The 22,104-nt window shown below is 39.0% G+C and overlaps 1 protein-coding gene across 7 annotated transcripts in view; it reads left to right on the forward strand.

The window, feature by feature from the left end:
* The window catches only part of PIK3C2A (phosphatidylinositol-4-phosphate 3-kinase catalytic subunit type 2 alpha), a 94,307-nt gene that overhangs the window by 63,754 nt on the left and 8,449 nt on the right, over positions 1 to 22,104 (forward strand). For 6 of the 7 annotated variants that reach the window (XM_089521065.1, XM_089521061.1, XM_089521067.1 and 3 more), the window contains exons 9-26: positions 1,079 to 1,222; positions 2,023 to 2,056; positions 2,142 to 2,355; positions 2,448 to 2,570; positions 3,528 to 3,695; positions 4,413 to 4,521; positions 5,556 to 5,698; positions 7,516 to 7,704; positions 8,451 to 8,544; positions 9,916 to 10,010; positions 11,279 to 11,459; positions 11,837 to 11,941; positions 12,570 to 12,662; positions 15,653 to 15,782; positions 16,993 to 17,129; positions 18,374 to 18,543; positions 20,236 to 20,392; positions 21,382 to 21,491. In XM_089521065.1, the coding sequence (XP_089377191.1) occupies positions 1,079 to 1,222; positions 2,023 to 2,056; positions 2,142 to 2,355; positions 2,448 to 2,570; positions 3,528 to 3,695; positions 4,413 to 4,521; positions 5,556 to 5,698; positions 7,516 to 7,704; positions 8,451 to 8,544; positions 9,916 to 10,010; positions 11,279 to 11,459; positions 11,837 to 11,941; positions 12,570 to 12,662; positions 15,653 to 15,782; positions 16,993 to 17,129; positions 18,374 to 18,543; positions 20,236 to 20,392; positions 21,382 to 21,491 (2,396 nt within the window). The remainder of the gene's footprint in view (positions 1 to 1,078; positions 1,223 to 2,022; positions 2,057 to 2,141; positions 2,356 to 2,447; positions 2,571 to 3,527; positions 3,696 to 4,412; positions 4,522 to 5,555; positions 5,699 to 7,515; positions 7,705 to 8,450; positions 8,545 to 9,915; positions 10,011 to 11,278; positions 11,460 to 11,836; positions 11,942 to 12,569; positions 12,663 to 15,652; positions 15,783 to 16,992; positions 17,130 to 18,373; positions 18,544 to 20,235; positions 20,393 to 21,381; positions 21,492 to 22,104) is intronic. The other variant, XM_089521066.1, reaches the window with a different exon arrangement.

Here is a 22,104-nt window from a genome sequence, read left to right on the forward strand (position 1 = left end):
CTTGCCCCTAAGTTAATACCCTTGACTTATCCACGGGTCATATCAAAATACATAATTGGGACCCCAAAACCTGCCCTCGGCTTATACAGTATATGAGGTCGACTTATGGTCGAGTATATATGGTAAATCTCTACAGAATATCAATGTTCTAGTCTTCAAGGGCACTCACACCATTCTTATATAGGATCTTTTCTTAAATATTTCTGCTGCTCAGGCCAACTATATCCCTCAGGATATCTTCTTCTCTAAAACTCCTTCACTTAGAGTTCTACACAGGAACTAAGGCCCGTTACAAACGGGCCTATAGTACGGACTGGGTCCATATTAGGGTTGGAAAGGGGCATCCCATCCGGACGCCCCTAACCCTAATACAGACCAAGTCCGTACAAAATGGCGGCGCCCGTTCCACACGGGGGCCGCCATCTTTACGTAGCGGACGCACTGCGTCCACACGTCGCGCAGCACATATGACGCTATGAGTGCACCATTGGCGCCTCGTGGCGTCATATCCACGCAGCAAAGAGAAACACCATTTTGGCGCTTCTTATTTGCTGCGCGGAGGAGTCGCGCGGTTTGGCTGCTGCGACTCCTCCGCACTGCAACCGGCAGCGGCGCGAGACCGCCCATTTTGGGCGGTCTGTAACACACCTAAGTTCTTCTTCTCTGCACTATAGCCTAACAATCCTACCCTGGAACCCTCAAAATCTGTCTCTGGACACAGGAAGACTATAGCACCCTGAAGACCAAACCCTATCTATCTTTCCAACTGTCACTGATGGGGTTTTTATCTCCTCCCAGCCAGCATTCCATTGGCTACTGCCAGCAGGCTTGTGATTGGCTGTTGCACATCTGCCTTTTCTCTACAGTCTCTCCTCAAATCTAAACATTCCTTTTTAAAAAATGGAGTCACTGGCTGTAATCACAGTTTTGTTCTGAAAAATGTTCTGAAATTTCATTCTTATTTGTCTGTGGATAACATCTGAAGCCTCTCTTCCACTTTTCTCCATTTAGACCTACTGTTTTCAAAGATTCTTTTTTGGCAACCTATATAACTTGTTATTACATTTGCTTTTCGCAGAACCAGCTCAAAGCAGTAGATCCAGTCATTAAAGCTGTCAGAAAAATTTGCTGTACATTGGATGGCGTAGAAACCCCTGCCATTACAGTGGCCGTAAAGAAACTAAGAAGAGCAGTTAACCTTCCACGAAGTAAGAGTCCTGAGGTAATCAACTCATTCATGTTTTCTGGTGGGTACATAGTGAATTATAATGCACATTTAGCCCTGTCACCTGCCAACAGATTAAAAAAGTAATAAGAAGAGTCTTGATGGATAAGGGTGAAGTCGTCTCTGGCCCAACACTTTATTCACACCAACAGATGTCTTTGGGAAGTCCTCCAGCAAGACAAGAATGCACTAGCACCATCCTACTGGATTCTCTCTCTCTCTCTCTCTCTCTCTCACACACACACACACACACGCACACGCACACACACACACGCACACATATAGCGGCTGATATATAGATACATGCTGCCTCTGGTTCTGGAAAAATATATAGCCATCATAAATAATAGCCACAAATATCCTCAAAAGTAGATATCAAGCGGGTAGATATTTAGCTGTCAGAAAAGCATAGCATTGATGTGAGTGGAAAGTTCTTCCAGTCTTCTTCAAAAAAAGAGCATAGAAATATACTTGAAGCAGACTATATGCCATTGCATTTACAGCCTTCAAAGGGCCTTGGAGTAGTGACGTGAGAACATCCCTCATCCTTATCCCAAGCTTATTTTTTTTAAAGATAGGAGTGACTTGGCTTCAGCTGAGAAGATGCTTGTTTTTACTTATACCAACTGAAATTGTTATTGCGACAAGAAAAAATGATCACAATCTTACTGTGATTCCAGAATTTTCTGTCTTGCTAAGTAACCATGGAACTGTTTCAGGCATTTATTTTGCTAGTTTTTACAAGCAGTTTTCAATTGTGAGGATGTTCTTACATTTTCTCTTACCTTATTACATAGATGTCTTTTGACGAGGCTAACAAGAATTCGATTGGTATGTACAAAGCTTTATCTTTTCTTTTGTCTTTAATGGCTGCTTTAATCATTAGCCTCCTAAAAAAAATGAAACTCTTACCTAGGTTCACTGCAAACTGAAAGCCCTCTACAAGTGAGCCTAGATCAGCTGACCTCAGCAGTCTATGGTCTTCTTCAACTCCACTTGAACTCATGTAGCAGTCCTTCTTTAAACACTCCAGAGACTGAGAGAAGTACTAAAGAAGCATGGACTGCCACAGAGCATCTCCAGTTCACAGTATTTGCTGCTCACGGAATTCTCAGTGGCTGGGTCTCTGTGTAAGTAATTAAAATAAGAACTTGTTTGCCCACTGTCTCCTACACTGTGCATGTGATAAGGTTTTGATTCACCACAATCTTTCCCTTTCCAGTTATGAAAAATACTATTTGGTTTGCTCTCTGACCCACAATGGAAGAGATCTTTTTAAACCTGTCCAGTCCAAGAAAGTTGGAACATACAAGAATTTCTTCTATTTGATTAAATGGGATGAATTGTAAGTGATCGGTTTTACCTGATTCAGAAAATTATTGTGATTCCTTTTATTAGTGTCTGTTAGATCCCTCAAGATTATTAATTAAGCACTCCCAGCTCTTATCAGATCATATTGTTAACTGGGTATGCATGTTTTTCATTTTCATTTTTTTGTTATCCAGTCCATAAGATTCTGAAGATTATACCAAGCTCATCAGCATAATTTTAAAATAGAGGTTGGGAGTGAGGCTAAGGGAATGAGTGAGGACAATCACTTATTTAAATATGCTGCAAATTTAAATACCAGGTTTTACCAGGTTTTGGAGTCAGGATTTGGAGGAAGCTATGTTGCACCATAAATGTCTTTGTATATGTTGTTTTAAATATATATTTTTGTTCCTCATGCAACTAAGAGATATAGATACTGGCTCATTCTAAAGTAATGTATATAGAAGTCCAGCTACCTATTTGCTTATTACTTGGCTATTAGGTTTTCCCAGGTACAGATCAAGACTAGGCTTTGGTATTAAATACTCACTTCCACAAGTCTTCTTGCTTTGTACAATCCTTCACCTGCTTCCCTCAGTGCAATTAGGAATTAATTTTTTAACATCAAACATGTATTTTTAATCTAAACATAGGATTCCCGACTGTGGTCTTCCTTGAAATAGCCCTTACTGCCTCAATACAGAAATGACAGTAAACTGTTAATGTTGGTGTTCCTTCTCTTCTCATTGGGCAATTTCTTTTGCACTAATGGTTATCAATATGGTATGAGATACATTTTTTTAAGAGAGGTGTTTCCTGAAGTAACAATTAATGAGATTGCAGTAGATAAACATTTATATTTAATATGCAATGGAAGTGTACTATAAAGCAATATCTAAAAAAGTGAAAAACTGCATATTACTTTACCTCGTGTTTTTATCAAAAATGAAAATGTGAATTACCCCTAACAATTCAGTTTTCTTATTTGCAGAATAATATTTCCTATCCAGATCTCTCAGTTACCATTAGAATCTATCTTAAGCCTTACTCTCTTTGGAATATTAAATCAAAATAGTGGCAGTTCACCTGATTCAAACAAGCAACGAAAAGGACCAGAGATGTTGGGTCAAGTTTCCTTCCCTCTCTTTGATTTTAGACGGTAAGTATTCAAAATGTCACAAATAGTAGCATGGGTTGAGAGTTTTGTTTACAAAAGAGTTAAACTAAATAGACTCCAAAGAGAAATTTACTTTAATTAAGTGGGATTCTAGATCATTCAGTCATTCATTCAGAGTTTTTGTACTGCCAGAGTGGCTTACAAATGTTTAATTAGAGAGTTACTGCCCTCAGGCTTACAATCTAAAAAAGACATGACACAAAAGGAAAAAGAAATGGCAGCAGGGAAGGGGATTAAGTCCAACAGACACTGCCAGTTCTTCTCTCCCTGTGAGGCCATGGCAGTGGTAGTTGGAATGGAAGGAGGTATCATGTCTATTTTTTCTATTCCTGTCATGTCTATTTTGAATAATACATGTAAAAATAATTTTTCCATAATAGTTAATAAATGATGATGATGATGAATAAGTATGATAGTCTACTGTCCTGTTGGGCTGCTTAAGTTCCATTGACGTCAGTTGGATTCAAGGAGCACAGTTTAACAGGATTTTAGTCATAACCTATGTTAATTATTTTTTAAAAGATTCTAATGTTCTTTTGCTCTCTACTGCTGTCCCACAGTTTCTCAGTATATTTTCTCTTTTACCTAAAATAAGTGTGCTTTGTGGTGTAGAAACCTACTAGGATGATTGTTATCCTACATGAACACCAGACCAGTTAGAAAAGTATATGTGCTGTCTTGTTTGTTTCATGCCCTTAGAATGTTGACTTCTGGAACAAAACTTTTATACCTTTGGACTCCTTCTGCAAGCCCTGTTTCTGGGGTAGCCCATAAAAAAGGAAACCTAATGGAAAGAATAGTATTGCAGGTAAAGCTGTTTCCCTTTTCATGTATTCAAAGGTTTTTCTATCTATTCTAGGGTAGTAACAAACTGCTTCTTTCAGTGATACCTGTTAGTTCACACATGGGAATTTGAATCCCATGTTTAGTCAGCTCTTTTTCCTCTGTCCACTTTATATGGTCTTAGTCTAAATACACACAAAAGATTCCTTAATATTTGTTGAAGCGGCTGCAATAAATTGAACTTTCAGTTCTCTCTTTATATGCACAAAATGGTTTTTATTTTTGATTACAACGATTGTATATATTCATAGCATTTATTTATCTTTCTCTTCGTTAATTGCCTGATTTAGTTAATACACACACACATACACATATATATATACAGGCAGTCAGAAGCACACAAACATATATACACAAAAGTGTAGGTTTTACAAATGAAAAGTTATGTATGAAAGCTTTTGTTTTATGTATACCCATACTGTATATAGTACACTTGGTCCTTCACATTTGCGGCCTTGACACTCGCAGTCTTGATTATTCGTGGGTTCAAGGCTGGGTGCGTGTACACACCTCCTCCTCCTTCTCCTTCCTGGGCTTTTCCCCTAAGGGGAAAAAGCCCAGAATGGAGAAGCCAGGAAGTGTGCACATGCCAACTCTGACCTTCCCCGGGTGGATCAGTGTCTGAATAAGTCAGGCACCCATCTGACCAGGGAAAAGCCTTGGAGGGGATAGACCCATCCCCTTCTCTTTCACAGGCAGATTGGTGCCTGCCTTGCCCAGGCATCCATCCGCCTGGGAAAAGAGCCCTGGAAGGGATGGATTCATCCTCTTCCCTTTCTCAGGCAGATTGGACTCATCCCTTGCTCTTTCCTGGGCAGATGAATGCCTGGGAAAGATGTCTTTCTTGCGGGAACCACTGAATTGTAAAACATTAGTGATGATTTCTGCATTAGTGGCAAGGGAGCAATGTGTATAGAGAAGAAAAGAACCCCTGAAGCGCCAGCAGGTAGGTGTATGCCATAGTTCACTTTGATACTGATTTATTTTTAAAACTTTCAGGTTGACTTTCCTTCTTTGTCATTTGATATTATTTACAAAAACCCTCAAGCTGCAAATGGTTCCGCATGTAATTCTATAGATACATTGGAAAAAGATTCAAGAGAGCGTCTTATTTCCATTCTTTCCAAACAGGGTGCTGTCAGGTATGTAACACTGCATTAGCAGTTGTGCTTTCCATAATTAGCACATAGATTTTTTTTTTACATTAAGTATACATATTGAGCATCTCTGATGTTGTCATACACTTAAACTAAATCTGGTTATTCTAAAAATACCTTTATATAATCTTCCTATAGTTCTGAATCTCGCAGAAATCCCTTTCATCTGTAATACACCATTCTTTCTTCAGCAGTAGAACAAGAGAGCACTTAGCCCCATCTCATCTGTCCTCACTTTGCCAACATGGACAGTAATATATGTGAAAAGGAGAAATTACTGATCACATGGAAAATCTAGGCAAGTGGGATTGTGGGGTTCTTCCTTCTGTAGAAAGATTCTGCATAAATAGGAACCTGTTCTCTTCCCATGTGATGAAATGTTGAAGAAGTTGTGGAGAGCAATGTCTGAACAGGATTACCGTTTAAACCAGGGGTAAGGAACCTAAGGCCCTCCAGGTTCTGATGAACTACCATTCCCATCATGCCTGACCACCAGCCAAGCTAAAGGAAGTTTTAGCAAGGGTCATGAGAGCTTGGTTGTAGCCACATGTAACCATAAGGGGAGGAGCTACAACCAAGCCCTCATGAGCCCGGCTAAAGCCTCTTTCGGCTTGACTGGTGGGGAGGGCATGATGGGAATGGTAGTTCGTAAGAATGTGGAGGGCCGTAGGTTCCCCACCATGGTCTAAACCTTTTCTCTTTAGGTTCTAAGACTACATCATACTGGATTTTCCTTTATAATTTTGACAGGATTCTAGAAGTCAGAGGGAACTGCATGGTACTTTGGCTCATTGCTTCCTATTTGTCTTGAATAAGTAGAAAATGTAGAAAGGAATTAATAGAGCCCCATTTGGTAATAGTGTTGCTTCCTGTCCCTCTGAACAATGCAAGTCAAGGTGGTGATCTGTGGAATGGTGTTGTCTTGTGAGCCATTGGCTGCTGGTCCATGGTAGGTGTCCAGGAAAGAAAGAAATAATTGTAGTCTGTGTGTACAAATATGGTCCCTGGCACACTGCGGGAAGAAAGCATTGTTTAAGAAGCATTTTCTTTGATGAAATAAATGACGCTTTCTTAAAATAACTTGTAGCCTGTAGATGTTGTTGGACAATAACCCATTATCCCTCACCATTGTGCTAGCTACAGCTAGTAGAAACTGAAGTCCAACAACATCAGCAATCCATAAGCTGCTTAACCCTACTTTGAAGTATTTATAGGTCATGATGACCCTGATTACACCTGCAAGTACTCTCATTACGTCTGCAGTGAAGTCTGCAGAGCATGTGATAATATTATATTGGCATTGCAGAATAGTTTATCTTTTCCCCGGTTCAGTCTTGGCTTAGTTTTAAAACCAAGACTCATGTCTGGGAGCTCTGATGGGGCAAATGATGGAGAACAATCTGACACTGAATCCACATAAGATGAAAGTAATGTTACTGGAGATATACTTTTAGGGGAAATGGGATTTTGTTGATTTCGTGTTTCAAAAGATTTTCCAGTTAAAGGTTTTCAGGGTCTACACTGATGTCTTGAAAATGTAATAAACAATTTAAAATGCCACCTCCTCATAAAAGAAAATCATGAAAACATGGGGAACAAAACATACAAATGATTAAAAATCTGGTAAAATAAAATAAAATTTCACTGGATGCTTACACACAAACAGAATAGGTATCAGGCAAGCCCCTGGGATTTATTTTTCTTCCATGTAGTGCTAAAAGTGCACTTAGGTTGCTCTAGTTGCTGTGGTGGCTAGTTACAGTGTCATGAACTAACAAAGATATTTTGAATCCCTTTTGTAGCCTGTCTAGAAAGGACAAAACATTTTTGTGGGAGAAACGACATTATTGCCATACAGATGTAAATAGCCTTCCAAAGGTTTTAGCTAGTTCACCGAACTGGGACTTGACAACTCTCCCTGAAATATATTTGCTGCTTCAGCAATGGTCTCCCTTACCTCCTCTGACTGCATTAGCATTGCTGGACTCCAAGTGAGTAAAATGTGCTAATTTCAGGACTCATGAATGTGGAGATAAGTTATTAGGTATTAAGCATTTTAAGTTAGAAGTATATTTCATCTTCTTTTTTATAAACAAATTTTTTTTAAGTACAAGCTACATTAACAGTCCAGTACCTTACTGACAGTTTGCTGGTTTAGCAGACATTTCTGTTGCTACATGGACATTTGTTCAGAGGTCACACATGGCTGAATGCTTTTCTTGTAGCACTTATAATTCCAAATTGTTATGCATGACAGGCTTATAGCCTGATTCTGTGGGTGCTGTAGCAGCAGATAAATGGGATGGAATGTGCCAGTCACTGTGCCAGAATGCAGCAGTGATAATGCTGACACTGAAATAATGTTATGTCAGTATACTCTATTATCTAAGATTGGGAATAGCAATCATCAGCTTGAAATGACTTATAAGCAGAATTTTTTGATGGTTTATGTTTTGTTCCTTTCCTAGAGAGAGATAATTACTTGCTAATTGAATATGTTTGAGCACAATCCAGTGACTTGTCTGTTGTACTAAACTGATGGATTTGAATAGTAACTTTGAAGGCTGTTTACTTGGCCTTCCTGCAGACATGTGACACATTTTTGTATAGGCTGAGAATTGACTTATTTTCATCCCCAATAAAAGTAATGGTTGCAATTCCCAGAACAACTAGGGATATGTATGTTCTTGTTGCACTTAAATGAAATATACAGTTAATTACACTTTAACATTTGTAGTTTTACAGATCAAGAAGTAAGAACAAAAGCTGTGCAGTGGATTGAGACAATCAGTGATGATGAACTGGCTGATATTCTTCCCCAGTTTGTGCAGGTGAGGAGAGTACCTTATGAAATGTTTTGAGAAGGACAAAATTGCACAAAAAATAATTAATAGAATGTTTAACTTTTTGAAAGTATAGCTTTTTCACTGTTGGAATATTTAGTCCAATAATTCACATCTGCAATTGAACTATGGAGTAGCAGTTATTCTAAAAAAAAGTAAGCTGTACCTACTTTACTTTCCCAGCTCCCCGATCATTTGCATGGAAATCCTACTTGCATACTCTGATTAAGTCAAATAATCTGGATAAACCTTTTTTCTTTATTTGTTTGAATGTTATTCAGTCTGATATATCGGTTGAGAACTATAAATGGGTAGGTGTTCTCCATCCTCTTCTTGGCAATGGCCAGAAAAAAGAAGCTTAATTCCAGGAGAAACTGTGTGCAAACAGTATGAAAGAAATATTTGAAAGGCTGAAGTTTCTTGGTTCATAAAAAGGACAGGGTCATAGGTACTGTGCCCAAATGATAGGTGCCATCAGAGACTGTTCTTAGTGTTCTTCTTGCCCCTCCTGAAGTTAGGTAGGCAGTAATCAGAGACATTGCTTGGACAAAATAACTGGGACATTTCGTGTGGCAGCAGAATTCGTATTCTTTTGACACTAGGTTAAAGCCTTTTTCTACAATCAGCCTTTACACTGTGTCAGTCTTAACTCAGCTTAATATTATTGGATTGATTGACTGTTCTACTGTTGTTACTGATTGCTTTACTTAATACTTGGCTTTTTTTTTTTTTTTTGTCTTTAAAGTACTTTCATTTTTGTGTTGTTCTTCCAATTATTAAGGGAACCAATCAATGCAAGGCATGCAAGCATCCAAACATTCTTTAATTTAGCAGGGTTTCTGTTAGAAAAAGAGGGAAGCCATTTTTGCTGCTTCCTCCTTTTTTTTCCTGCAGTTCGCTGTGCTCCAAGCCCCACACTTCCACATGTGCTATAGAAGATTGCTGCAGAAAGTTGTAGAATTCTTATAGCAGCAAAGATGATGGTGCAAGAGGGAGGGGGAATATTTACAGTGCACCATTCTCAGTAGCCTGCAGTGAAAGAAAGAACAGCATTAGATGCAACTCCAGATAAAGCCAGTTGAAATAAATCCAGTATCTAGCAGCTAAATTTTAATTTCCATCTATACTGAATAGTTTTATATTCCCAGGAATATAGTTTTGGTAGTACTTTCCCCCTTAAAATAATTATAAATCTTCAGTCATCTAGTTATATGAAGGTATATAGTTATATAAATTCTCTGGATGACAGTCATTTCAATTCTGCTTTCTACTACTCCTCTGTAGCCACTACAACAAAAGTTGTTTTTAAATCTTAGTGTATGACTATGGGTAAAAACTGATCTCTTTTTATATATCTAGGCACTAAAATATGAAACCTATCTGGACAGCTCTCTAGTCAGATTCCTTTTGGCCCGCGCGTTAGGAAATATTCGAATAGCACACTATTTATATTGGTAAGAGGATTTACATTCATTTTTTAAAAATATGTTACCAAGTTTTATATTCCAACATCTAAGTGGGTAAACAATGTAAAAGTAAAAAAGTGTATTGTTATTAAACATTTTTTATAATGTAGAAAATGTTTGCTGTCACAACTGAAAATATAGGGCCTGAACAGACAGGCCAAAATAAAGCTGCCTCGGGTCACTTTAGAGGTATGCTGTTTAAATGACACATGAATCTTAAGAGGCCAGAAGCGGCACCAAAGCTACACTGCAGTCTTTAGGATTGGAGCGTGGCTTTGGCATGGATTCCAGCCTCTTAGGATGCATGCATCATTTAAGCAGCATACCTCCAAAGTGACCCAAAGCAGCTTTATTTTGGCCTGTCTGTTCAGGATCATACTTAACTAGGTGTTCTGCAAACCTTTAGCACACTGATTTGTTTCTGTTATTGTCAACTGCCTTTTTTCCTTTCAACAAGCTACTTTAGGTTGCAAACTGCTATGTCTTATATCGTGTTCTGTAAAATGAATGCAGTTCACTATTCTGCAATTTAAGTGAGATGAAAATTAGTAAAACAAACAAAAACCAAATACACAGGTGCCAAAATGATAAGCTGATGTTAACATTATGTTTAATGTAAGAAGGACCTAGATACAAAAATGCTTAAAAAATTTCTCATCACACATTTTCTAGATTAAGGTACACCTGCTTGGTTAGATTGGGCTCCTTTAATCCTAATATAAATTCACATTACATAATGCAGTTTTTCCATGCCTCAGAGAACAATCCTATTTATGCTTACTCTGAAGTAATCCCACTGTCACAGTAAGCTATGAATCCTTGCTTATTAAACCACCAAGGTTACCCAAAACATGTATGCTCCCTGTTTGCTCCTCCTATTGTGCAGGTGAAGCATAGCTTCCCATAACGTTTCAACCTGAGACTGTGGTTAGTTGTTCCCAAAGTAGCCATAATTCAGAAGTGAACTTCAAACCCTGGTTTAAAGCTGATTTTTAATCACAACTTGTTTGGGAACAGTTTTGAGTTTTGATAAGCCATTTTTAATATGTTACAATTCCTGCCTTCCTGTGATTCTAAATCAGCTGTACTTGTGCTTAGTATTGCAGCATTCTCCCTTCCCTGTGTTGTACTGCTTTTACTCCTCGCATATGTAAATCAATCCAGTATTCTGTGGCACTTTCAAGTTTCACTATTCTTTTTGTCTGCATATATGTGCTTTGTGAAAGAAACAAATGCAATGTTATATAATATTTCAGGTTACTGAAGGATACCCTGCATGATATTAAACATGGTGTAAGGTATGAGCATATCCTTGGTGCCTTCCTTTCAGTCTGTGGCAAAAGACTGAGAGAAGACCTGGAAAAGCAGACCAGACTGGTACAAATCTTAGGAATGGTTGCAGAAAAAGTCAAGCAAACAAATGGATCTGCCAGACAGGTTTGTTGAACTAGCAGATTATGTGTATATCTTAGTGAGAGCCAAGTCACTTAACAAAGTAAATAGCTGCTCAGTTCTCATTTTATGGCTGCATTCAAGTTTAACAAACAAAATTCTTCTATTCTTATATTGAGAGTGGAGTTATAAGTTAATATTGCATTTCTTTGAAAAAGTCTGGAGCCTTGAAGTTGTTGTAGGCAAAAATATGTAAGCAGAAATGCACGCCTCCTTGTGGCTGTTCCATTAGCCCGCCCATTCTGTATAGACACACAATACACAGGGCCATTATACAGTATGTAATATCTTAGCTTGGTTAATTACAACATTTCTCGATATGTGACTAAAATAAATTTTAATTCATCGTTGTTCATTAACAGGTTGTTTTGCAAAGTGGAATGGAACGTGTTCAGACATTCTTCTTAAAAAACAAATGTCGTCTGCCTCTCAGCCCCAGCCTTGTAGCAAAAGAACTCAATGTTAAGGTATGTTGAATGCCTACATTTCTAATTTAGTATAATATGTATCTTCTTTATACACATAATAATATCTCCTTAAACATATGGGGGGAGGTCCTAGCTTCATGGAACATTACTTTTTGGAGGGGAAGGTTGAAGTGTGATATTAGTATAAATAAATTGTCTCTGAAAATTTAGACTCCATTTAGCTGAAATTAAAATTTTGAAAAAGAAGTGCAGTCATAAAACTTTGTGGGTCTATTTCACATGCATTTTGAAGACACTAAGAACACACAAATAAGATAACCTCAGCTGGAAAATTGCATAATCATTTTACGTTTGGCTTGGATTACTTGTAATTGAAGACCAGTACCAAAATACCAAAGATGTTTATAGGGTGCACATTCCTGAGGGAGAAAATAGGACACTTGCAAGCTATGTATTTTTGCTATCTTCTGCCATCCTCATTTCATTGGTAATTGAGAAAAACAGAAAGAGAACAAAAAGGCTACTTTAGATTGTATCCTGTATGCTGTCTTTATAATACTAGAATGTATGTTAGTAAACATTTTAGGAGTCTATTTATAAGCCCCTGCGTTTTAATATTGCAAATAATCCTAATTTTGTCATAATAAATATAAAATGTCTTTGGCAGGCATGTTCCTACTTCAGTTCAAATGCAGTACCTCTTAAAATTGCTCTGGTAAATGCAGATCCCTTGGGAGAAGAAATTAATGTAATGTTTAAGGTACATTTTTCTATTTTTTTCCCTATTTAGGCAAACACAAAGACAGTCTTGTTGTAAAGTCAACTGTATTAGTCTGATCCCTTTGAAACTATTTAGATTTCTGGTACACAACCTGAAGTTCTCCATATGTACAGTTTCTCCTTGCATATCACACTGATGTTGCTTTTAATATTTAAACTAGATTTTGAGCTAGAAGGGAAGCTGAATTGATAAAGTACATGTATGTGCAAGATTGTATTAATGGTTACATCTATTTAAAATTGCTTTGACATTATTAGGAATAGCACATCTAATTTATTATTCCCAGTGAATCATCAAATGTATTTCTCAAACAGCAAAACCCCATTTCTTCTTCAGGATCTCTGTGCCTCACACATATGGGATTCTCTTGCAACTGCACAGATCATCTTTGAAAACTTCTAGAGCTAGATTTCTTTAGACGAAGGTGTGCCCCCCAACCCTCTATACAACACATGCTCAGTACTCCCTCACTTCTCTTTCATCTGCCCTCCTGGCCGCATTGTAGGGATTGGCATTCTTTCTTGTTTTTTCTCTTGTTTATGACAGCGTCCTTCTATAGGTGTGTCTCCTGCAGTAATAAAATACTTCAGAAATATGGCCATTCTAAGTGCCTCCTTTGCTTGAGGGAGTGCCTCCCCCCACCCCCATATTGTTGATAAGTGCTCCCATTCTAGTGCCTTTTCCCACCAGGCTCGTCAGAAAAGGATTTTGCATTCCAAAGTCCTTCTTTGGGAGTTGGTAATAATAATAATAATAATAATAATAATAATAATAATAATAATAACAACAACAACAACAACAACAACAACAATAATAATAATAATACGTTTTATTTATAGACCGCTATTCCGCAATGATCATAGCGGTGTACAGTAAAAATTGAATACAATACAAATACAAGGTGACAATTAAAGGAGGGAGAAGTCTCATCCTTCAGGCAGTCCCTGATGTTGCTGGGTCTGCCTGATCGTTCCCTCTGAGGCCAAGATGACAGTTTAGGAGGGAGGGGCCTCTTCCTTCAGGCTGTCCCCGATGTTGCTGGGTCTGCCTGATCGCTCCCTCTGAGGCCAAGGTGACAGTTGAGGAGGGAGGGGCCTCTTCCTTCAGGCTGTCCCCGATGTTGCTGGGTCTGCCTGATCGCTCCCTCTGAGGCCAAGGTGACAGTTGAGGAGGGAGGGGCCTCTTCCTTCAGGCAGTCCCCGATGTTGCTGGGTCTGCCTGATCGTTCCCTCTGAGGCCAAGATGACAGTTGAGGAGGGAGGGGCCTCTTCCTTCAGGCAGTCCCCGATGTTGCTGGGTCTGCCTGATCGCTCCCTCTGAGGCCAAGATGACAATTGAGGAGGGAGGGGCCTCTTCCTTCAGGCAGTCCCGATGTTGCTCATGAATCCAGCTGACCTCACCACACAAAATTCTATGAGCTGTCTCATATGCTTCAATACCATCAGCTTTATCTTTTGAAATACCAATGGATCATGCTGGCTTTGACAAAATTCCCCCCTCTCATCAGGGAACTTCACTACCCTCGGCGTCAGATTTGACTAGACTTGCACAAAGCCCTCATCACCACAGTGATTCAGCCAACATACCACTGCACTGATAACCTGTATCAGTTCCAAGTTTCCAAGTTTGCCATACTTTTCAAACATCAGTTGCCTAACCTAGTCATTGTAGAAGCGACTTCTGCTAAATTATCAAGGAAGCCACATTTTACCCTGGGAATTAAGAGGACCACAAGCTTGACACCATGGCTTGTAAATTCTATTCTACAATGTCACTTTCTCTTTGAATTTCTAACTTTCAGTTCTGTGTTGGAGCATACCAACAGTACTTGTGAGAGAAAGTCACTCCACTTTTTGACAAGCTCCCTTAGGAAGATAGGAAGTTTCTCTGTTTTCCATCTTGAGGCTCAGTCTTTAGTTGCTCAGCAGGTTACTATGTCTGAGCACACTGCTGACTGTGGCGAAATCCCTTGCTTGAGCTATTGCCTTGAGACATCATGCCTGGCTTAATTTATCCGGTCTCCACCAAAGCTTCCTTTTGATGAAATGGGCCTCTTTCATACCACCATGGATGAGACGTTGGAGCAAACTCAAAAGATGTGGAATACTGCCAAGAAATATAACCTCCAGCATTCTTCTCACTAATACAAAAATATGTCTTGAGCAGGAACTGTACTGAACATGTGCAGTATGAAGGGGGGTGGGCCTTCAGCTAAAGATCTCTATGGCCCGATCCAGATGGGCCTTTGCTGCGCCCTCGTCATGTGCGAGGGCTTCTTGGTGGGCGGAGCACCCACATGCCCGGCAGCCCTCGCTTGTGACGAGGGCACTGCAGCTGCAGCATGTACTGGTGATGTTGCAGCTGCAACGTCCCTGCAACGTCGCTGGAGCTTTGGAGCACCGGAAGTGTGCCGCAAAAAGGAGCCACTTCCCGGCACTCCTTTTTTGCTCCGCAGGAGCGCCGCGCAATTTGGTTGCTGCGACGCTCCTGCAGAGCAAATAGAGGCACCAGGGACGCACCTCTTTCTGGCGGTTTGTACCCCACCTAACTATAGAAGTTTTTGAAGATGGTCTGCACAGCCACACAGAATCCCAGGTGTATGAGTTCACAGATGACTACTGGAAGAATTACAGGTACAGGTAAGCAATTAGTTTTTCTTCTTTACATTCCCACTCTTTGCTCCAATTCCAATGTTACATGGCAAACCACGTTGCCACTTGGAAATTCAAGTTTTTGAGACAGATTTTATAATTGGGTATATAGGCTTGTTCAGATTAAAAAAAACCATATATGCTAGACACATAAAATCCCTTCAATGAAGCAGTAGCTACAAGCTTGGCATTATAAAATACACACTGACTTGTATGTCCAATACCAGTTTCTGCTCTTCTACAGAGAAACTGCCCAGTGTGCACAGTTTGTCTTGCTAGTAGTCCTTCCATTAATTTTTAACCTCGCTTTTGTTCTAGGTTGGCGAAGACCTACGCCAGGACATGTTGGCATTGCAAATGATAAAAATTATGGATAAAATCTGGTTACAGGAAGGACTTGATTTGCGGATGGTTATCTTCAAGTGCCTTTCTACTGGCAAAGACAGAGGTATAAACCATTTGTCACTCTTAAAGTAACATAATGTTTTCCATCCTGTCTGGCACAGCTCTTTGCCTTGTTCTCCGGTTAGAGTGGCAGACTTCTCATAATTGCTCTAAATCTTCTAAATGAAAGCATCTCTACATTTGCAGATCAAGCCAAAAGGAGGCTTCACCGGTGTAGTAGTGGTTTTGAGCGATCACATAGATTGAGCTATTAGATGTGCTTGAAAACACTTTTGCATTTCTTGAGCACTGGACTTTTCTAAAGTTCAAGCTGTGTCAGAGATCAGGGGTGTGCAACCTCCAGGAGTCAGAGAATTGCAGTGCTACCCCTTCTCAACTAATTGGGTGTTCTCCCTCAATTACAGTCCCCTCTTCTGGGGCAATTCAGTAGCATAGCAATAGCAAAAAAACCAAAACAAATACCCTTAAGACAATTTTAAAAAATCATGTTCGATCAGGCAGTTTCATTTTAAAACAAGGTGTGTAGGGACTGCATGCCTCATTTTGAAGTGAGGTATGCTTCAGAAAGTTTGATTTGACTTTCAAAATGAGCTCCATGCTCCCTTGTTCCCTTTATTTTAAAGCAGAAGTCCCAGTTTAAAGTGTCTGTGTCACTAACCCCACCCCATGCCTAAAATTGGTGCTGCAGATGTAAATCCAAAGAAAAACCATTTTTATTTTTATTTTTTTGCTACCACTGCCACAACATGTTAAGCTGTAGCAACAAGGGTCTGTTGGCTGGGCTCCAAAATAGCAAAGAGGTCACAGCATCCCTGCATTATAGCATTAACATGAACGATGAAGGAAATGCTTCTTCAGATAGAGCCAAGTATATAGCTGGAGAGGAGACTCAGATTTAAATCTTACATATGTGGCTGGAGACTCAGAATTGTAGGGATTCTCATATTGGCCACACTGTTATGTCTAAAGATGCATAATATGTTAAATGGCCATTTTGTTATCCCAGTAGTTTTGATTTTACTCAAATATTGAGATAATTTAAGAATAAAATAGTATTTGCCTTTTTGTATCTTTAATTGATTTTTGATATTTATATGACCTTGATGAAATGGGTGTGGATACAAATATTTCATTGTGTATAGTAGAATTTTCCAGGAAGCAGATTGATTTTACAGAAATATTTTTTTAACATGTTTGAAGTTAAAACATAACTAAGCACATGATTAAAAGCAGTATTACTTGTTGAATTAAAGGAATGGTGGAGCTTGTTCCAGCTTCAGATACACTTAGGAAAATTCAAGTGGAATATGGTGTGACTGGGTCCTTCAAAGATAAGCCTCTTGCAGAATGGTTAAGAAAATACAACCCCACAGAAGAAGAATATGAAAAGGTAACTTCTATATGGCTCCAGAACATGGATGTGTTATTATATGGGATTAACAATAGTGATATTATTGAAAAGAGGACAGAAAAGTATATTTTTTGCCTGTAAAAAATCCAGCTTCAGCTCACATTCAGGAAGTAGTAAGCAGAAGGTGCTTTATCACAAATCTCAGAGAACTGCTCCTAGTAAGAGTAGACAGTACTGAGATAGAGGGACAAATTATTTGACTCAGTATAGGGTAGGGGATATCTATATAAGTATGCCTAAGAAATCAAATTACTACTTTCTAAAATACTTCAGGTTTTTCTAATCTACAGAATGCACAAGGAAAGGCTGGCATATAGATTTTTGAAAAAAAATGAACTTATTAGCTTTAAAAAATAATAATTACTCTGATTGTTGATGTAGGATATCTTGTCTGTCACTGCCTAATGCTTGAAGTAACACTTCCTACATATTGCCTGTTTGTTAGAATTTTATTAGAAGAATCTGTAGAATCTTCCATTAAAAAGCACATGAACTTTTAAGAATTACCCCCACTTTAATGTTGTTATTGTTGTGTTTCAAGTCATTTCCAACTTATGGTGATCTTGAGGTGAACCTACCACAATTAACCTGTTGCCTTTCCTCGGCATAATTTATTCAGAGGGAGGTTGCCTTTGCTTTCCACCAGGAAGACCTAGTGACGCAGTGGTTAAATGCCAGTACTGCAGCCACAAGGTTGTGAGTTTGATCCCAAGCAGGGCTCCAAGGACTACTTAGCCTTCCACCCTTTCTTGGTCAGTAAAATAAGTACCCAGTTTGTTGGGGGCACTTGGCCTACGCATTGTAAACTACTTAGGGAGTGCTAGTTCACTGATAAGCGGTATAGAAATGTACTTGCTATTGCTAGTCCTCTGAGGCTGAGAGAGTATGATTTGCCGAAGGTTACCCATTTGGTTTCCATTGCTGAACAGGGATTTAAACCCTGGTCTCAAGACTCTTAGTCCACTATACCTCACTGGCCTCCTGTTCTACATTTCTTAATATTTTATTAATCATAATAGGATATAAAAATACAGTTTATTATGTTACCCTACTAACATTTTGGTCAAAATGATCGAAACAAAATAGTTTTCAAAGTTTCCCAGGTATGTTGTCCTTCATTACTAACAATTTTGATAGCAGATCTAATTTTGAAATGAAAACAAGGTAGAAATCTCTAAGTTGCACATAGAACCTAATGTTATTTTTATTTCTCCATTCATTAGGCTTCTGAAAATTTCATCTATTCTTGTGCGGGCTGTTGTGTAGCCACTTACGTCTTAGGTATCTGTGATCGCCACAATGATAACATAATGCTTCGAAGTACAGGACATATGTTCCATATTGATTTTGGAAAGTTTTTGGGACATGCACAGATGTTTGGAAGCTTTAAGAGGTATGCTGTGAAAATATCTGAAAATAATATGTGAGAATAAAATCACACTTCAGTATTCTGGAAACAACACAGCTAACTTTTCAGCTATCATAATGAATAATGATGGATAAATTTCTGTGGCAGTATGCTACATCACCTTTTTTGAAATAATGGCAAATATGTAAAGGTATGATTGTCATGTGGACTTTGCATCTGAAAACTTGAAAGTGTAATTTGGCAGAGGGGAACTTGCAACCATCTGGATTTTTCTGGACAGTTTTGCTTGTAATGCAGCTTCCTTGATCCCCAACTACTAGCTTATGCTGTCTTATTTTATGAGTTCTCAACAGAACAGCTAGTAGATGGGGATCAAGGAAGCTGTAATACAACCAAAACTGGAACTCCACAAGCAGCCCATTTCTAGCATAATTAATGAACTTGTTCAAACTTGCATTGATCTACAATTCCCACAATATTGGCCAGGTGAATTGTAGCAGTTGTTGTCCGGTATTTCAAGAATATATGCTGATTTAAGAAGGTTGAACCCATGAGGCTTTCAGAGAGAAAGGGAGGAGAACATGTACTTTGACCACTTATTTGCCACAGCTTCTGCTTTCTGAAATCTGCAATTTTAATTCCTGTCTTAAAGGGGGGGGGGGGTTCTTCCTAAGAGGATCCCATCCAGTTTGGACATTGTGTTAACATTATGGCATTGCACAGCTAGATTTGGCTATGAGACAAGCGCATAAAGTTATATATTGCTGTTATTCTCAATATGTAAATATTGTCCTGTCAGAGAAATGGGGTTGTGGGATAGCTCTTCTCTTGGTCTGACCCTGTTTTCTTGATGTTCCATGATCAAACCAAAAACAGTGAACATTAGCTGCCAGTTCACTTTCAGGCACAGTTTAAAGTGCTAGTTTTGACCTTTAAGCCTTACATGTCTTGGGTCCAGATGATCGGAAAAACTGTATCTCTCTATATAAGCCAGTGCAAGCTTTAAAATCTGAACAGGAGTGCTTTCTCTGTCCCACCATCATCACATTTGATAAAGACATAGGAGAGAGCCTTCCCTATGGCTGCTCCCAGGCTGTGGAACATTCTTGCATAGGAAGTCCAGTTCGCCCCCTCTCTGCTTTCTTTCCACAGGCAGGTGAAGACATTTTTGTTCAGGCAGGCCTTTGTGTTTTAAAATATAGATCAGTAGTTGTGTGAGGTATTTTCCGTTATTAGTAATTATGTTTTCCACATGTTTTTCAACATTTTAACCCTGGTTTTTAATAAATTGTTATTTAATTCTTTTTTAACTTTTGTAACATAAGATTTTAATTTAATCTTGTTTTAAACTTCTGGAAGCTGTTTTGGATCCCATCCCAGCAAAAAGACAGGGAATAAAGTCAAATAATACATTTTAAAAATGAGTGCACTGTCATTTCATTTAGAATATATTTTCATTTTTGGTGTACCCAGTAAATTTCAGTGGACACATTTATTTGTATCAGATGTCAACTAATAATCATTTGAAACTTATAAAATCTGTATGTTGTTTGCTGACTTCATACCTTATATTTGTAGAAATTAGATATAAATCTTATGTGCAATCACCATGGTTCCCAGAGTCCCTGAAGTAGATAAATGCCTTAGTAGACAACAAGTATAAAACAGAAAAATTCTGTACTTACAAATTTATATTTATTTCATTTTCTTTAATAGGGATCGGGCTCCTTTTGTGCTGACATCAGATATGGCCTATGTTATCAATGGTGGTGAAAAGCCTACTATTCGCTTCCAGTTGTTTGTTGATCTCTGCTGCCAAGCTTATAACCTGATAAGGAAACGAGCCAACCTTTTCCTCAGTCTGCTGTCACTGGTAATAGTTCTGTACTGTCATAGGTGTCAACATATTTTTTAAAATGAGTAGATGTTGTGCTAGATGAGTAAAGACAACAACATGATATTCAAGCATAGGAACTGCCAAGTTTAATTTTTATAATTGTTCTTTTTAAGGACTTCTTTTTTTAAATATAGTACTAGTTTCTATTTCTATTGCATCATCATATTTCCCATTTCTATGCATGGTTGTGAAAGCTGATAGGAAGAATATCAGCTCATTTTAAATGTGGTGCTAGAGAAGAGTTCTACAGATACTATGGACCAATGAAGAGCAATAAATAGCTCCTAGAGCAAATCAGACCTGAACACTGCCTAGAAACCAAGAAGACTAAACTGAAACTATTGTATTTTGGTGATATCATGAGCAGAAAGGACTCATTAGAAAAGATAATAATGGTGCTTTACAGACCACCCAAAAGGGCAGTCTGCTGGCACCGGTGTTTGCTGTGCAAAGGAGCTGCAGCGGACAAACCGCACAGCTCCTCTGCGCAGCAAAAAGAAGCCACAAAAAGCGGCTTCTTTTTGCGGCGCCATTATGACACCGCAAAGAGCCATTGGCACACTTGCGGCATTTTAATGGCGCCAAGACGTGCAGACGTTAAGCATCCACTATGTCAAAATGGCGGCACCCATGTAGAATGGGCACTGCCGTTTTGTACGTGCTCGGCACGTACTAGGGTTAGGGGTGTCCGAAAAGGATGCCCCTTCCTAACCCTAGTACGTGCCAAGCACGTACTTTTGGGCAGTGTGGAACCCGCCACTGCTTGGTAAGGTAGAAGGCAGTTGGAAAAGAGGAAGACCACATTCCCCAAGTCTGCAAGACCTGAGTAGGGTTGTTGATGATATGGTGACTTGGAGGTCTCACATTCATAGGGTTGTCATGAGGCAAAGTCTATGTGAAAGCAATTAACAACAACATCTTCCAATTATGCACGTAATAATCCATTCAGTTTTTTTGCTGTATAGATGCTCTCCTCTGGGTTACCAGAACTTACTGGTGTTCAGGACTTGAAATATGTCCAGGATGCTCTTCAGCCCCGAACAACAGATGCTGAAGCTACCATTTTTTTTACAAGGTATTTGCAGAAATGTTTTTAGTATTAAATGTGTTGTATGCACTTAAATGTTTTAATGAACTAACCTGTGGAGAAACTTCAGGCTTGCAGCAGGAGAGAAATAGAATCAGAATATGTATTGTTGAAGGCTTTCATGGCCAGCATCCATAGTTTTTTGTGAGTTTTTCGGGCTATGTGACCATATTCTAGAAGAGTTTGTTCCTGACGTTTCGCCAGCATCTGTGGCTGGCATCTTCAGAGAATGCTAACCTGGAAGAGGGAGTGCGTATACACACACACACACACACACACAGTGTGACCCTGGGTGAGGAAGAGTGATTCTCATGTTAATCTGTGTATTGTTCTGTTGTTGATGGCCTCCTTAGGGTAGGAGAATATGCAACAGAGGCAGACACTAATCCACTAATCCTCTGTTGCATATCCTCCTACCCTGAGGAGGACACCAACAACAGAGCAATACACAGATTAACATGGGAATCACTCCTCTTCACCCAGGGTCACACAGTATATATCTACCCACTCTCTTCCAGGTTAGCATTCTCTGAAGATGTCAGCCACAGATGCTGGTGAAACATCAGGAATAAACTCTTATAGAAAATGGCCACATAGCCTG

Source organism: Sceloporus occidentalis, unplaced genomic scaffold (genome assembly GCF_023333645.1).
Source record: "Sceloporus occidentalis isolate IW3139 unplaced genomic scaffold, rSceOcc1.0.p SCAF_4, whole genome shotgun sequence".
Classification (NCBI taxonomy): Eukaryota; Metazoa; Chordata; class Lepidosauria; order Squamata; family Phrynosomatidae; genus Sceloporus; species Sceloporus occidentalis.